The sequence below is a fragment of the Melopsittacus undulatus genome, chromosome 14 (genome assembly GCF_012275295.1).
Source record: "Melopsittacus undulatus isolate bMelUnd1 chromosome 14, bMelUnd1.mat.Z, whole genome shotgun sequence".
Taxonomy (NCBI): Eukaryota; Metazoa; Chordata; class Aves; order Psittaciformes; family Psittaculidae; genus Melopsittacus; species Melopsittacus undulatus.
Window position 1 is genome coordinate 1920924 of NC_047540.1, and position 17754 is coordinate 1938677.

General features: G+C 53.1%; 1 protein-coding gene across 1 annotated transcript; it reads right to left on the reverse strand.

Moving 5' to 3' along the window:
- Positions 1-4409: 4409 nt before the first annotated feature.
- On the reverse strand, positions 4410-6557 carry LOC101868352 (cbp/p300-interacting transactivator 3). Its single transcript, XM_005142707.3, has 2 exons — positions 6504-6557; positions 4410-6283 (listed from the first exon to the last, which is right to left on the reverse strand). The coding sequence occupies exon 2, from the start codon at positions 6269-6271 to the stop codon at positions 5654-5656; it is 618 nt and encodes a 205-aa protein (XP_005142764.1). The 5' UTR covers positions 6272-6283; positions 6504-6557; the 3' UTR covers positions 4410-5653.
- Positions 6558-17754: the final 11197 nt, after the last annotated feature.

Genomic DNA, 17754 nt, shown 5'->3' on the forward strand with positions numbered 1-17754 from the left:
TCTTTGGAGTTATCAAACACCGCTGAGGGTCTAATTCAGCTCGGAACGCTTTGGCTGTGCAGTCAGGGCTGACAGCCCTGCATCCTCGCAAAAGCTTTGCAGGAGAAATCAGTCCCTTTGTGGCAGTTGTGTTTGTAAGGCATGAAGCAGCTGTGCTTGTTGTCCAGAGGGGGTGATGCTTGTGGTGTGCAGGCAGAAATCAGCAGGTTTGGTCGCATCTTTTCAACCCACTGAACAGCGCAGCAATCCCTGCGTGTGCACACTGGAGGTGGGATCTGGAACGAAGTCATCTTAAGGTCCTTTCCAACCTAAACCCTTCTAGGATCTGATTCTATGATTTGTCTGCTCCAGGATGTCTCAAACACAGTCTCCAAGCCTGAGCTAGCTCTCCTTCCCTGGCAAAGGAGAGAAATAGGCACCTTCAAACCTCATCTCCATGAGATGCCTTTCTTAGGATTTTACCCAATTGCTTAGGGATGCTGGCATCTCTGCCTTGCCTTGCCCCAGTAGGCTCTGTGGGCAGTGCTGAGCTCCTCTTCCTTCAGGGACAATGGGATCTTCTTTTGAACCCTGCCAGGACTCCAGGGAAGCTAGGACTAGGTTTAATTATTAAAAGCACAGCTCATTCCCTGACCCAGCTGTGTCCCTTTGCAAACAAAGTTTGCTCTTGGCACTGCTCACAACACAGCACCGCAGCCTTACCCAGATTTTCCCAGTGCTGGGGTGGCTTTTGGTTGTGGCTCTTAGTAGCCCAGCACAGAAGTCCATGTGCAATACAAAGCAATTCACAAGGGTTTGACTGAGACTGAAAGGGTGAAAGAAAACCTCCCTGTCCACTTCTGATGTCTTGGTGCTGTTGGAAAAAGGTAGAGATGTGCAGAGGGTTTCCCTTATCTCCAACCTGAACTTCCCCTGTTGAAGCTTGAACCCACCACCCCTTGTCCTATCGCTACAATCCCTGATGAAGAGTCCCACTCCAGCATCCTTGAAGTGTCAGTAAATGGAAGATTATGCTACTATCCAGCAGCACTACAAGCTGGGAGAAGATGGGGCAGACTATGCAGCATGAACATCCATGAACAGAGAGTCAGATATCAGTGTGGCTCCACACATCAAGCACAGTTGTACTAGCGAGGATGGACACGTGGGTCAGAGCCAAGACTGGGAGAAGATCAGCAAACTGAGGTCCCTTCACCCCTGTGGCATTCCAATGGTCACGAGCAGGTCACACAGGCTGAACTTGCAGAATTCCCTGAAAACACAAACTCAAGTGGTATTTCTGGCAGATCTGGGAAGGAAACAACCTTCCATGTGGAGGCTGCAGGATGCAGCACAGCCGCCTGCACACTGAGAGTGCTGCTGAGCTTCACATACAGCTGGCAGCAGGAGTTGGCTGCCTTGTCAAAGCTTTTCTCAACTCGTTACAGTGCCCTGCAATCAACTGACATTTGTATTTACAGTTGAAACAGGAAAAGCAGGACTTGGTCCATACCTTGGTGGAGCAATTATGAAGCAACCTAACGGCAGAGTGTAACCAGCATCTGAAAAGCAGGAGTGTTGTAATGTGCCATAAATGATGCCCAGAAGAGACCCTCAGCTTTTAAGTGTCCAGAGAAATTCCAGTCTCTGAAGATTGATAGAATCATAGAACAGTTATGGTTGGAAAGGACCTTAAGATCCTTAAGAAATACTTAAGAAATTCTTAAGATCCTTAAGAAATATGATTTCCATGTTTGCCTGGCCTAGGCCCTGAGCAGCTGCCCTGCCTTTGAGTGCAGCCCTGCCTGGAGCAGACTGAGTGACCTCCAGAGGTCCCTTCCAGCCTAAGTCTTTCTGTGGTTCTGTGATGAATGATGGAAATACAGAACAACCAGATCTAATTATAGCATTGGAGAAACCCATGACACAGCCATGGCTTAAACCAGTGCTGTTCCCTCCTCCATCCCATAAAACTAGAGAGAGGGCAGAAACAAGTACTCAAAACAACCTACAACACAAAGTGATCCTTGAATGGGGAGACACTCAGGAGGGAACACACTAAGGCTATAAAATGGAGAAGGTGACCAAGAAATGGTTGGGAATTGGGACACCCAACACAGTGAGTGGGTGGTGGGTTTAAAATGAAGAGGAGCTTACAGAGCTTAAGCTTCTTATGAAGAGCTTGGTTACATCTTCACAATTGCCCTGTGGATTTTGCTGGCAGAAGGTGTTGCTGAAGTAAAACATACCTATGAATTAACAAGTGATTGTAGGTATAGGGTGGATAGGTCCACAGCAGGGTATTTAACATGGTAAAGACATAACCTGTGGCTCAGAACTCCTTGGACCACTCCTTTCTGAAAGCTGTGAAGGAGCATCCTGAGGACCATCAATCCTCCCTGACAGCCCAGTCCCAGAGAGGAGGTAGGGCTAGATGGGCTTTTGCATTGTCTTTCCCTGGCAGTACTCACTTGAGGTTAATCCCTTTGGGTGCAATGGGCAGCGAGAGTGGGGGCACATGCTCATGGGTCACCCATAGGCTGGTCACACCACAGGTTCCTGGCATGCAGAGCACTGCTTCTACCTGTGACTGACAGCAGTGCCTAGGGCAGAGGATGCTGGCACAAATGCCGTGGTCCTTCCCAGGTTCAATCACGCTCCATCACTGATCTGTGCCTCAAACACTTCCTGGATCAAAGACTTCCTGACTCAGAAACAGGATCTATTCATTAGGGTGGATTTTTTTCCCCCATGTCTTTTGTCTATCTGCTCTTTGAGGCCACGTGTCACAGCACCTACCACATCCTGTGGCATAAGAGGTGTCCTGGGTCAAGCCAAAAGACCTGACAGGCACTATCATATCCTGCCCCAGACACCGCCTCTAGCAGAACACAAACACAAGGCAAACACGCGTGGTAGTGCATGCCTGGCCAGCCTTCCAGCCCTTAACTCTGTTGCTCTTGAAGCCTCCTAAGACAAACACAATCTTTATGTGTTTACAGACTCTTCATACTGCCCATATGTTAACAGATCCTTCACCTGCTCTGCACTGGGCTTTCATCTTTGCTGCTCTGAATCACTGAAGCACCATCAGCAAACTTCACATGTGGTCAAAGACAGGGATAGAGAGCAATGTATTTTATCTTTCTGTACTTTCACACTCCTGCCCTCCCAGAGGCTGCTCCAAGATCTGGTTTGCACAAGAATAGCTACAAAATCCATTTGGAATGTAGCAGAGGATCCAGCCTAGGTGAGGGAACAGGGTGGTTCTGCCCAGCTATCCCCAGGCACCAGGGTTGGAGACCCTTCCTTCTATCCCAAGAAGGGTACCTCAGAGGAGAGGTGCTTCCCAGCAGCTGTCTGTAAAGGCAAACTCTCCAGTGAGGAGGCATAAGTGGACATAAGTAAGGAGTTCACTTGTGTCCTCAAAGCTCACGAACCGCTCTGCACTGCCTGTCAAGATACCAGTGCTTTGGGGCATCACCCTGCTGCCCTCCTGCCTGTTGCTGGATGGAGAGGTCAGAGTGAGCTAGATGGGAAGAGCAGAGCTCAACAGGCCTTCAGCAGAAATCAGAAGTGGTTTGGGCCTAGGAAATCATAGAGGCTGACCATGATTAACAGTGACTATTGAGGAAATGAAGAGGTAACACCGCTCAGTCGCTTCACACCTCTGCATCCACACCAGCTCCCTTGCTGCAACTTCAATCAACAGCCCCTTTCCCAGCGCACTGCAGCACTGGGACATGCTGCTTTGTTCTGGGGTTCAGCTACTTTCATTATACAGAATAAATCCTGTTGCCATCTCCCTGCACCTTACCCACAGTCTGCTGACCAAGCCCTCTGCTATTCAGCAGGTACTCAGAGACAAGAAAGCTCTTCTAGGTCTCAACCAGCCTATCACCATAGGGCTCACATCCCGAGCAAGGCTCTCCCACCTGCAACACAAGCCCTGCCACTGACTTTTTGACCAGATTGCACAGGCATCACCACCAAAAGAACAGGACTTTAACAAATGCTCTTGAGTAGGGCAAAGGGACACGGACAGGCAACCCAGAGTGTGGTCTAAGTGATCCAGCCACTCCAATACCAGCATCCAGACCCCCACTGCTGCAAGGCAGAAGGACAAGTGATCTCTGCAGAAGGACGGGCTGGGAACCTTTTAAAGGAACAAGCTAAGCTCTGGAAGAGTAGAGCAAAGGATGTCCTGATTTGTAGTACAGAAAACTGCAGCAGAGAGCTCCTGGCAGAGCCACCCCTCATTTGAGCCCCTCGGGTCAGACAGCAGTAGGGCTGCACCAGAGCAGCATCTTCCCGCTGGGATCTCGCCCTGAGTACAGAGGAGCAGCACCACACTGGGAGGGCTGGAAATAGAAGCCTGGCAGCTCGGGTGAGGGCTCAGCCCCAGGGACAGCACCACACGAACGCACAGCGCGGATGGGTCAGCTTTATTTGCAAACCGGGCTGTACAATCGCGCTGGGTTGAGCGGCGGCTGCCACAGGAGCTGACAGCGGCAGAGGGCAGCAGCAACCCGGAGTTAACAGCAGCCTGGAAACAAGAGACCGAGGAGGAAACAAAACCCCACCGGCTTCTTTCCATTGACCCTCTCCTGAGTGCGGGAACGAGAAACCGAGTCATCTTTATCACGTTCGGAAAGGTGTTGGGTTCTCAGTCCTATGCGTCCAGCACAAAGCTCTCGGGGGGGAAGTGACTTTCTGCAGAGCAGCTTGAAAACTATCCCAGGCTTTGCTTGCTTGCTTTTGGAAGCCAGCATCTTAAAGCTGCAGTACTCTCCATGCATCCTTCCTAGCAGTCCCAAAGCCAAATAACAAAAGGAGCCCTTCGCAAATAAATAATCGGAGGAAAGAACAAAAATAAATAAGATTAGAACTGGAATATACAGCTTCGTGGTCTTTATTTGGTTTCAGAGGCGGAAAAAAGTGGAGCTAGACTGCAGCTTTAAGCCTTTATGCCTGAATCAACCTCAAGCACTTGGTATATTTTACAGTTGATTGGCTGTACAGGTCAGAGAGCTGAAGTTCCAGAGATGAACATTTAGGCACGTATGCACACCCTTCCCCAAGGCATCCTTTATTCTGCTCAGCCAGTTAAGAGAACAGCCTGCTGCAGGGGAAGTGCCCCCTTTCCGAGCTGGACACACGGGACTGGAGACCTATTTACTGTCACAGTAAAAAGTCCCAACAAATATCCAACCCCACCCTTGTTTGCAAGGGGAAACTGGTTCAAACCATGCACCGGGGAGACAATCCTCTCTCAGGGGATGCTTTAACTTCACTGGCACCACAGAATCCTTGAGCAAATCCAGCTCCATCGCTGCCTGCACCCAAAGCAGAGGTGTGGAAAGTCGTAAGTCCATTATTTCTACTTAAGCCAGAAATCCTGTTAATGCCATTTGGAGGCAGCTCTACAGCAAGAGCTCTTGGTCTGCTGTTTGGGGTGCACTCTCCCTCCCCAGGAACTCCCACACAGGAAAACCACACAGAAGGGGAAAAAAAAAAACAATCCATTGCAAGCCAGTGTCCGATGATTGTCTCTTTGTGGAGGTCAGGAATCCAGGGCAGGGCAAGGCAGGGGAAGGGAGGAGGATGGCAGGTGGAGAAGGAAGTTAGAAACAAACTCAAAACCACCAGGACACAAGGAGGAGCTCAAAGCCCCTCAACAGCTGATGGCACTGGGTTGCTGTTTGCTAACAAAGTCTGAAATGAAGTCGAACTCGTTCTGTCCCAAAAATAGCTCTGGCAGCTCCTGAATCCGGTCCAATCCCAGTTCCAGGACAAGGGATGTCAAGACCTCCTCATCTATGAGATCAGTGTCCATAACGTTCAAGGTCAGCGCTGGTGAGGGCATGTGCTGCATGCCTGGATGCTGGTTTGGCCCCACTCTGTACTGCTGGGCACCAGCTCCCATGGGCCCGTTGCTCATACCCAGGGGGTGACCCTGGTACTGGGTGTTGAGTTTTTGTAGGTGCATGCTGGCCATCAGCTGCTGGGTGCCCACCGGCCCCATGTATTGCTGCTGCTGCTGACTGGGGCCATTGAACATCATCGCACTCTGCATCTGGTGATGGCTCATCTGTCCATTGAGGGTCGGTCTCGGCCTCATCGCACCATCCATGGTGGCCCCTCCGTAGGGCATCATCTGACCGGCGGCAGGCAGCGTCCTCAGCACGTGCTGCCCGTGCTGCGGGGGTCCCTGCAGCCCGCTCACCCCCATGCGGTAACTCTGCAGCCCGTTGCCACCGTGGCTCATGGACATCATCATGTGCTCGGCCATGGCTCCAGGCCCCTGCAAGGCGACAGGCGGCTCAGGGCAAGGCTCCGGCGGACACCACCGCGTCCCGCTCCCGACGAGGATCCCGGAGAACGCCCCACGGCCGCCCCCGGGGGGAAGGCTCCGCTCCGAACCCTCCCCGGGAGCCGCTGCTGTCTCTGCCTGCCCGCGGACAAAGCGCAGCGCGGCCCCGCACCGGCCCGAGGAGCGGGACTGTGCCCGCTCGGGTACGCACCGATCCGGGGCTCCGGAGGGCACCGGCGGCAGCGGCGAAGCTCGGACTGGAACTCAGCTCCGCTCGCTCGGTGCGCGGCGCTCGGAGCCGGCACTTATAGGGCCGCGGCAGGGGCGGGCCCGGTGCCCCGCCAGCCATTGGAGAGCGGCTGCCCGGCCCCGACGGGGCGGTTCGATAGCTGCGCCGCGGCTCGGAGGCTGCTGCGGGGCTCTGAGAGCAGAGCTCTGTTGGGACAGCAGAGCCCATCGTGGGGGGGACCGGCTGCCCCAGCACGAAGGGCACCAGAGAGCAAGTCTGAGGGTGTTCGGTCTGGAGGGCTCAGGGGGTCTTTCTTGCTGTCTACAGCTACCTGAAAGGATGGAGCCAGGAGGTGGTCTCTGCTCCCAAGGAACCAATGACAGGACAAGAAGAAATGGCCTCAAGCTACTCCAGGGGAGGTTTAGACTGGAGATTATGAACAATTCCTTCCCCAGAGGGTGCTCAGACATTGGAACAGGCTGCCCAGGGCAGGGCTGCAGTCACCGTCCCTGCAAGTGTTCACATACCGTGGAGATGAGGCCTCAGTGCCATGGGGTAGTGGTGGCCTTGGCAGTGCTGGGGAATGGTTGGACTGGATGAGCTTAAAGGTCTTTTCCAACATAGGTGATTCTATGATGTTGGCAAATCCCCACTATCAGAGTGCTGGGTTTGGGTGCTCCTCTTGAGATCTGAGGTGCAGACACCTCAGGCAGGCTGGGGAGGAAAGCATCATACAACATCCAGTGCCAGGGCCCAGCACCCCCAATTTCCTGCTGATACCATGCTGAGGGTGAGTGTCTCCCCAAGTCCAAACTCTGCTCCTGAACAGGGTGCCATGGTCCAGCCATGCTGCCTGGTGTCACTGTGCCCACAGATGGTGTGTGCACCATCCTGCTTTTCCATATCAGCATCAACAAGGGCAAGAGACATGGAGGTGGTTGGAGCAAGGGACAGTATCCCCAGCGTGGATCCCACAGTGTGGTGTGGGCACCAGGGATACTCGGCTGCAGGAAACTTGGGTCATCCCTGTTCACTACCCCACTTATGTGCCTTGGTGTAAGGATCAGGCCTGGGATGCCTGTGATGAGTTTCAGGCTGTGCAGCCTCAGCGGATGAATCAGTTGGTTAATTGTCTAATGGAATTACATCATGATTGGGATTTGACTGCAGAGATTTTGACAAATGTGTTTTCTAGTGCTAATAAACACCCGCTCCCATAGACCTGCCTGAGAGCTCACAAGCAGATGCACACCCAGGTGAGAAACAAGCACAAGGGGAGTGTCTGCCCTCATCTTTGCAGGTGCATCCAGCCATAAAAACCTCTCCCGCTTGGAGGTGTGGTGTGTAGAGCAGGTCCTGGGCAGGGGCAGGAGTCCTTGGACAGGAGTAGCAGGTAGGAAGGAGCATCGCAGTGGAGGGAAGCATCCACAGATCCACAGCCTCCCTGTTTGCCACCTTCTTGTGCTCTGTGTCATGAGGACTGTTCTTGAAGCAGTAATATCGTACTTTACAGGGACCAGCATAGACTTTGCTGCATTTCATTCTGCCCAGCTAAAGACTAGTCCTGGTAGCATCTCTCTCACTGGTCTTTTTGGCTCAGAATAAGCCGTAGTTCCTTGTACTGAGGTCTCAAGCATGAAGGACTCAAGCCACTGCATCTGTATGTACAAGGCACGGTGAGTGACTCGAGCTGCAGGCCCCCATGTGCTGCCATCTGTCACTGGCCCTGGACAGACTGGCCTTTCTGGGGAAGCAGATAAACTGTCTGGGTACCAGCCCCAGCCCTGGGGCTGTCAGTTGGTCACCACACAAACCACCTCCAGCAGTGTGTCATTCACAGCTTCCTGACTTGGGACAACCCAATCTGGCTGTACAGGTGTCATCAGCCCTGAGTTATCCAGGGTGGATTACCCAGGCTGGGAATTAATCACACTGCTGCTCCAGTGGCACCGGTTTGGCTCTGCATGACTGGGGATCTGGAATCACCTCCTGTGTTTGTGTGTGTCCAGGTCAAGGCATCCATGTGGGTGGGCATTAGCTCAGGCATCTGATCCCCAGCGTGTTGCAGACCTTCCCTTTTCCCTCTTAGGAGGGTGCCTGCAGCCTGATGCACAGTGATGCTCTGTCACCACTCATTTCATTTATGTAAGATGTTGCCTCCTCCTCTTTGACCTCTGATAATCATGCACAGCTCCAGTGGCATTACTGTGATCACATCAGGTCCCCAAAGCTTCCAGAGTGGTGGCACGGGCAGAGATGTGAACATTTGATCTTCCAATGCTTTGCTTATGTCAGAACTGGTTCTTGTTAATTCCAGTTGCTGATCTACAGCCCAAGATCTCAGTTTTGAGGGGGGGGAAAGCAAAAAAAAAGACCATTTTTATAAGGAGCTTTGCAGGATGTAGGATGTGCTGATAAATGGAGAGTGGGTAGAGGGTTTCTGGGGGGATTTCCTCTGCCCAAGCAACCCTCACTATGCATTTCAGTGTACATCCCACCCACTGCTGTGGGGTGGGACTTACCTTTGCACGGAGATTGGAGTAATAACGTGAGCTTTGTATTTGGATGTAGATGGAAGGATCTGAGGAGCCCTATGGTCCAAAGAGTACTGCGTGCCCAGCTGTGTCAATGCTTGGTCCTGCAGAGCTCCTGCAAGTTCCCAAGCAGGTACGAGTGCCTGGTGTTGCTGTACCTGGGTCTGGCCATGGACAGATGCAGGGCAGCAGTGTGCATAAATCACCTTCACACCAGCTGAAACTCCTTGGAGCTCTCGGCTGCATCACAGAGGATTCCTGAAGTACTGTTTTTCCAGCATCAGGTGAGCTGCTCCTCCTGTGTGCTGTTGGCTTTGCAGCAATGGATGAAGGTCTTTGGGAAGATCTTGGGCTGGAGGAGTCCAGATGTGAACCACTAAGGCATTTTGCTCCATGGAGCGTGGAGAATGTCTAGGGCACACAGTGAACAGGAGGATCAGCTATAAAACATCAAGGCAGTCATAACGTGGCAGCGGCCATTTCCCATCTGCCTATTCTCCATAAACCTTCTGTCCTCACCTCATCTGCCCCTCATCATGTGAAGATGGTACCTACATGGTGGTACATGTAGTAGTGGTAAATGCTCCATCCCTTGACCTTGGCAGTGATCAAGGTGAGTTTGGACACAGCTTTGGGTGACCTGGTCTAGTGTGAGGTGTCCCTGCTCATGGCAGGGGTTGGAACTGGATGGTCCTTTCCAATCCAAAGCACTCTGTGATTCTGTGAGTCTACATTTTGGGTATGTGAAGAAGGAAGGTGGCAGTGAGGAGGGTTTGCAGCTCACCCGCTCTGCAGAGGCCATAGTGCTGTAAACACTGAACCAGGAGCAAATTCCAATGGAGTTTCTCCAGTGTGCCTTTAAATAAACCCATCAACAAGCCAAGATGTACAAGTTAAATTAAATATTAAGCTTCTTGTCACCGTGTATAACTCTGCCTGACCAGAGTCTCTGGGTTGTTCTGAGATGATAGAACCAATGAATCCCAGCCTGCTTTGGCTTGAAGGGACCTTAAAGCTCATCCAGTTCCAAGCCCTGCCATGGGCAGGGACACCTTCCACTGTGTTTGCCATTAACCTGTGTGACTCAGGAGCAGAGGAAGGGCAGGCTGTGCCTCCGCTCAGCTCTGGCAGCTGCCAAGGCGCATGTGTCTTGCTTGCAAGCTCACTGCACACGTGCCTGGGGATGTATGGCTCCCTGTGTGCACCTATAGCGACTCACCTGCCTGGACCACTACACAGGGCAAAGGTGATGGAGACCAGAGCAGGGCATGGAGGGGTTTGGTGCTTCCTCCCAAGTGGCAGCCAGGCCAGCAGCTGACCCCAGTGCTGGTGTGTTCCAACCACTGAGCTGGCTTGCCCGGCTTGTAAACAACTTCTTCTAATGGCCTTTTTCCTCCTCTGTGCTAATCTTGCTCTGTGGGGGCAGATAACATCACTGGAATTTTTCCAGTGTCCTTTGCAAGCGCCTCCTGCTTTGGACTTTGGCTGAGACACGAGCTTCCTCAATTGCTTTCTCTTGTTTGCTTTCCTCTGCCTTGCACCCCTTGTGCTGCCTGCTCCCTGCTCTGCTCTGTGCTTTGTTCTCCATCTCTGGGATGGAGATGAGCCTGGCACCACCGTGTGCCCCTCAGGATGTCCTTGTGGGGCTGGGGAGGAGGGACCCTGGGGTCTGGCCTCTCCTTGCTGGTGCAGGCAGAGCTGATGTGGGACCTGGCAAGGCCCTGCTCAGAGTCCTGGCTCTTTGCCCTGCAGCTTTGCCTTGTGCCAGTGCAGCCGCCCTGGGCTCAGAGCTGTGCCATGGCAGGCGTTGGCTGCACTTTGACCTCAAAGGGCTAAAAGGCTTCTAGTCCTGAGGCAGATCCAGCCCCAGTTCAGCTGGGTTGGTTCCTGACCCCCAGGCACACACAGCCCATCCCCACTCTGCCCACACATCCCACTGACCCCCCCACAGGGACCTCCTGAGTGGGCTCTGGCCACAGGAAGCCAGCCCTGCTTTGGAGGGAGCAGTACCCAGCCATGGATGCACAGCCTGAGCCTGGCCCTGAGGGTGCTGCTCCGGGCAGCAGGGGCAGGCAGCTGCCGGACCGGTTTGCCTGCACGGGCTCTGACGTGGGGCAGGGCCACGCACATCACCAGCTCCTGCCTCTGCTGCACGTGTCCCCTGTGCTGCCACCCTCCCCATGGCCAAGGAAACCAGAGCACAGACCCTGGCTAGAGGCTGGGCCACCAGCATGCATGGGCTCCCTTGGGTCTTCCTTCCTTTCCACCTTGGAGTTTTCCAGGTTTCCATATGGTGTCTGTGGTCCGCACACTGAACCAGCACACTGAGCTGGCTCTAGTGTCAAAGGGATGGTCCACATGCAACATCACAGAATCACAGCATCCCAGCCTGGTTTGGGTTGGAAGGGACCTTAAAGCTCTTCCAGCTCCAACCCCTGCCATGAGCAGGGACAACTTCCACTGGAGCAGCTGCTCCAAGCCCCTGTGTCCAACCTGGCCTTGAGCACTGCCAGGGATGGGGCAGACACAGTTTCTCTGGGCACCCTGTGCCAGCACCTCAGCACCCTCATAGCCCCTCATATCACAAGGCTCTGTTCTTGCACTGCCCCTTCAATCCCATGACCATCCTGCACAGGTTCCCTATGTGTCCTTTTCCCTGTTAAAGACAAGCAAATGAGTAATCTCTGATGTGAGCAACCCACAGGTCTGCTTCAGGTTAAGAAGCTGCTTTGCCAGGGGCCTGGCTCCCATTGCTGCCTGGGTATATCTTTCTGCCCATGTGGCCTCTCTGGATGTCCTGGTCATCGTGATCTCCGTCAGGCTGTATTTGAAGCATAAAAGGACAAAGCGTGCTGTGGTTTCTCTGGCAAGGAGCCTATTGAGTCAGGCATCATGTGTTAAGGCTACCTCTTCCTGGGTCCCTGTTTGATGCCCTGTCCTCTGCCAGTTCCTCCCATGGGGCATCCCATGCATGTCAGTGGGATTGGTGGAGATGGGCAGTAGTGGGGCTTTCCCACCTGAATGACTGCTCCTGGAAGGCACAGCATGGAGTCAGAGACCTTTTAGGTCATTTCTTCTTATCTCTTGGTGCCTGTGTTGCTGCTGTCTTGAGGCAGATTAGCTGGTGGCGGTTCCTCTGGGCTGCTCCAGTTGCCTCATGCAACTCATGCAACTGTCACGTATTGGGAAGTGTGGAGTAGTCAGGGCCATGGTGGGGATTCTTTGGGGAGGGGAGGGCTCTGGTGTGGAGGTTCTTTCGTTATCGTCACAAATAGCTGTTGCTGTTTATCTGCCTTCTCTTTCCTTCATGTTATGCAACCTCCTTTGCACATGGCAGTGGTTGTTTTCCCTGGGTTGATGGAGCAACGATGCTCTGCCTGGTATTTCCAGACCCTCATGGCTATGACGGTGCTTCTCCAACCTCATTCCTGCTCAAGTGCTTTTCCATTTCCTAACCAGTCTGAGTGTTGAGCAGTGGCCATGGCAGCCCTGGGAAGTGGTGAGCTCGCAGTGGGCTGTGTGCCTGGTGGCTCCGGTTTGCGTGGCCAGGGGAGGAATGCGGTGGATGAGTCAGGACAACTGAAAGTTCAGTCCTGGGATTGTTCCAGGGATCCAGGTCGCTGGGACCTGTTCCTCAGGTTCCTATTTTTGTTATTCATCGGCTCAGTATTCCTGAAAACAAATCCAGTTGTTGCCACCTGACTGGCATCACACGGCATCAGAGGTGTCCATGTGCAGTGTGGCCATGGGCAGCCGTGCCAGTCCCATGGCTGCCTCCAGCAGAAGCTGCTCCTCTTGGGCTGTGCCATTGGGAACAGCCCCAGTTCCGGTTGGGGACCAACCTCCCCCGAAGCCAGGGCAGAGCATCACAGCCTTTGCTGTCAGAGACTTCCAGTCTCCGTAGTGTGTGGCTGCAGCTTTGGGCATGGAGGCTTGTGCATGGCAGCAGGCAAAGGGTTTTGTTGGGCTTTGTCCTCCTCCTGGGCTCCTCCTGCATCAGGGGTGAGCTGTGCTGGACCCTGGCTCAGGCTGCAGGCTCTGAGCAATAAAGAAGAAAACATCTGTGATGACAGAAACACCTCCGTGCACATCCCACGGAGCAGCCATCCTGCTCCCACCTGCCTGCAGTGCAGGCATCTTGTGTCACCAGGGTGCCAGTGCCAGCAGGCTCGAGCAACACTGCTGGCCTGGTGCAGTGGATGTGTGCCAGATGTCTGGAGGTCAGCCAAAGCAGCAGGACTTGTGGCCAAAGGAAGCGCAGATCCCACATGGACATGTTTCCTTTGTAAGAAGGAAAATGGCCTGGATGCTTCAGCGAGTGATCAATTTATTGGGAGTAACCTGAAAACATGCACTACCCGAAAGTGTGCGTTCCTGGCTGGTATCCATTGAAATCCATGGGAGCTTTTGGCATATGTGATGTTAGGAAAACAGCTCGTGTTGCTGCTGTCATTGTCAGGATTAAAGCGCAATTGCCCTTTTTGGGAACACTGATTGCTGAAGGCATCTGTTGTGTAAGGGACAAGCTGGTGAAAGCTGTGGAGTGCCAGGCAGGGAGAGAAACCGTCCTCCTGTTTGCCACAGGCCATGCTGTGTGCTTTTGAAAGGCGTTTTTAGTTCCTTGCTCTCATTGTGCTCCTCCTGTCCGGGCTCCAGGGAAGGTGGTTTGGGGATAGTTGGGGATAGTGGGTACAGGGTGAGGTGCAGGAGAGCTGGATGGCAAGGAGGTCCCTGGCTTGAGGAAGGATGCAGAACTTGGCACCGTGTGCCAGTGCCTCAGCACCCTCACATGGAAGAATTTGTGCCTAAGAGCTCCTCTCAGTCTCCCCTCTGGCAGGTTAAAGCCATTCTCTTTGCCCTGTCCCTACAGGCCCTTGGCCAAAGCCCCTCTCCAGGTTTCCTGTAGCCCCTTTAGGTATGGGAAGACTCTTATAAGGAGCCCCCTGATCTTGAGATCCCCTTGAGCTTCCAAGCATCTTCTCTTCTTGTGGGGGATGCCTCAGTGTGTTCTGCTGCTGGTATATTTGCAACCTGCATTACACAGCTGAACCCACCATGGGTGTCCATGCCCTTATGCTCTGACCACCGTGACACCCAGCACTGGGTCACAGAGGTACCCATGGGCTGTCCCATGCCCTCCCCTCCTCTCTGCATCCCTCTGCTCTGGCTGGGTCTGTGCTGCCCACGAGGTGTGGGACACACCAGTGTTTATTATGGACCTGAGCTGTGCCAGGGAGGGGGAATGGGAGGTGTTCCTGGCACAATGTGGTACCCGCAAGGCCAGGACAAGGCAGGAGGGTGGGAGGTCTATGGGAGATGACCTGAACTGGTGTGACTGTGGTCAATGCAACATGTGAGCAATGAACTAACCATGCATAGCTGGGAAGGGAAGAGAGGGGGCCCTCCCTCACCGGCTACTTTGGTGGGGTTAAAAGAATGAGCAAGTTTTGAAGCTGGTGACAGCAAAGAGCAGGAAGAGGAGACGTGAGGGGTTATAAATATCTGTCCCTCATGGGGCGAAGCAGTGAGATACGAGTTTCCATGAACAGGCTCCTGGAGGTGACACCCTCTTCCCTCTCTCGCGTGGTTGTGCTCCAGATAACAGAAACCACTGCTGATTTCCTGAACTCGCTATCTTTGTCATAAAAAAAGAACCCCAAACAGCAGCAGTTTATAAATAAGGCTTAGAAAAAACAACAAACCCCAGAGCTGCTATTCTAAGAAGCACCAAACCCGGCAGCTTTCCCAGCGCAGCACTCGGGTTCTGGTTCACAACCAACTCAAGCCACTTCAGAAAGAACCCTGAAACCTTCTGCAAAGAGGAAAGGAAAGTGGGGCTGGGCTGCAGAGGTGGCAGGGGAAGAGCTCTGTGGGGGGACAGGCCAAAAGGAGCACGTTCCCTGCTTCTGATGGCCCCGTCCTGGGCTCACCTCTTCCTCCCAGCCTTCATCCGCATCCTGGCAGGAGCCTATGGGTACAGCTCCCTGCTAGAGCAGGGAACACATCACTTTGTACTCACTCTGCTTTTGCAACCTATGGCATTTCAGAACCCTGGGCTATATACTGATATCAAGGGCTATATACTGATATCAAGGGCTATGTACTGATATCAATGGATAATACCCCACTTGGCACGATGCTGGGGCCAGACACGGAAGAAACTATCAGCAAGACAGCAGGAGCTGAAATGAATGCAGGGATGTCTGCTTCCCACAGGGCAAGACCTGGGGTGCTGGAGCTGTTGCTGAAAGCATGGTCAGACCCATGCAGGCCAGGACAGTTTCATGCTGGAGATCTCCAAGCTCAGAGTGTAGCAGGGAAGCAGGGACACCCCCATCCCACCCTCCCACCCCCTGATCCGGGTTCAAACAGGGGAAATTCAGGTTAGATCTAAGGCAGAAGCTCTTCACTGTGAGGGTGCTGCACAGGATGCCCAAAGAAGTGGTAAATGCTCCATCCCTGGCAGTGTTCAAGGCCAGGTTGGACAGAGCCTTGAGTGACATGGTCTAGTGTGAGGGGTTGGAACTGGATGATGTTAAGGTCCTTTCCAACCCAAACCATTCCATGATTCTGTGATCAGAGAGCAATGAAGCCTGGCAGAGTCCCACCTTGCCTTAAAACAGCCCCTGCTCTTGGTGCAAGAGCTGATCATCTCCAACACGTGGCCGGCTCCGGCTGTGCAATCTCTGGGCTTTTGCAAGCTACAGTATTGACAGAACAAGCAGTTAAACAAACACCATCTTCTGCTCTAACATTTGTTAGTGGAGGCCACAGACCACAGCAGCTTGGCCTGGCTCCAGAGGAGAGACCTGCGTAAATATTCCCATGTTAGCAGTTATCTTCAAGATGCAGCCTCAGGCTGGGTCTTTCCCAGCGAGGATGGAGGGATGATGGCTCACAGGCAAAGGCAGAGCATCTCTGCACACTGCCAGTGGAAGCTGGGGCCATGGAAACCCCTTCCCTGTGCTCCAGGGCTTCATCTTCCACAGCTCCCACAGCCAAGCAGACCTTTCCAGACAACACCTATGCAGGGAGAGAGGGGCAGCAGGCTCCGCTATGGGCTCAGCTATGAGGAATGCCATTAGCAAAATGATAAAAGCCATGCCAGTTCTGAATTCCATCACACCAGAAACCTTTCCTATGCTCCCTGCTGGGATATTGGAACTATCAGCTCCCTGCAGCCAAGACTATTGATGGGTTCTGCTAATCCAGAAAAAGATCCTGAATACAGAGCTGTAGCACAGATTTCATGTTTCGTATATTGTGTCTACAAGGTAAAATGCTGTTTGATGTAGTCCTTCTTGGTTACCTTGCTGATGCCCCTGACACTACAGATGGATGGGATGCAATGAGTGGGCAAAGTGCAGATGGACTTGGTCACCTCCTTTCTCAGAAGCAGGACAAGATGCTGAACTCTCAGGGCTTCATGTGTTCCCCTTTTCAGAGGCATTCATGTAACCCTGGGTGCTCCCCTGGAGATGAATGGCCACTCTTTGTGAATGACCATTCCTAATGAACCATTCATGACCATTCATGAGGAGGAAGTCCTCAGCCAGGGCAGATAAGTGAGAGTGGCTCAGATTCAAGCACGCTTGGTCCCCACCAGAGGTTGTCCAGTTCTCCCATATCTCCAGCTGATGAATGTGTGTAATGGCTGAGCACACGACTCTGTACCACAGCTGAGTTGCCCTGTGGACTAAGGCACCAATGTCAGGAGTTGCACAGCTGCATATGTTGAGATGCCCCAGTGCATTTACCTCCCAAAGATCCATCCATATGTACTATGGGAACAGAAACCCTGGCTTGCCTCGCAGGGATACAGCAGGGATAGAAGTCCTGGTGGTTGCTGGTGTGGAGGAGGATGCAGGTCTCCATGCACAGTGCTGCCTGCACCGCTAAGCCTTGTTATTGTGTCACTCTTCTCCAAGGGAAGCAGGTTATGAAAGACAGGAGCCGTTAAGAGTCCCCTTCACTTGGCTGGCACTCTGGTCGTGTTGGCTTTTTGTTCCTGGTTCCTTTTCTGCTGAACAAGAGCGTTTTGTTGGGTTTTCTTTTCCCTCTCATCTTTGGTGATCCCAGGAATGTGTTTCCTTTCCAGCCACACGGCCTTGCACCAGCTCTGGATTCCAGTGCCATTGAAAACTGCATGTAAAGAAGGTTGAAAACTGGAGCCTTCCAGAAATGAAACTCCTTGGACCTGTCCTGATGGGCTTTGAGTGTGGTCTGATTTCAAATGAGCATGGGAGGCTCTTTGGGGTTCACTCCTGGGGTATCACTGCCATAGATCCGATGTGCTCAGAAGCACTGCTGTAATGATCTGACACCCAAAATCAGCTCAGTGGCCCCTCCAAAATGTCTGTGGGAGAGGAGTGGGTGCTGCACCTAGTCCTGCTGTGCCCATGCCTCTCATACCCATGTCTGCTCACAGTGCCAGGAGCCAGCTTCATCGTGCTGGAAATACTGATGGGGAAACAGTGATGCTGTTGCTGCCTCTCCTCCTTGGGATGATGCTGGTGGAGATCCCTCTGTGTGCTCTCCCTAAGCTGCAGAGCCAGGACACAGGAGGGATGAGCAAAGAGCATTCTTCTGGTGGACTAAGTTTTCAGACACAATGTGTTTGTAAATGAGAGAGCCCACCCGGCTCCCAGAAATGGGTCTGATTTAGGATGAGATGGGAAGACCCCCAGCTCCAGTGGAGA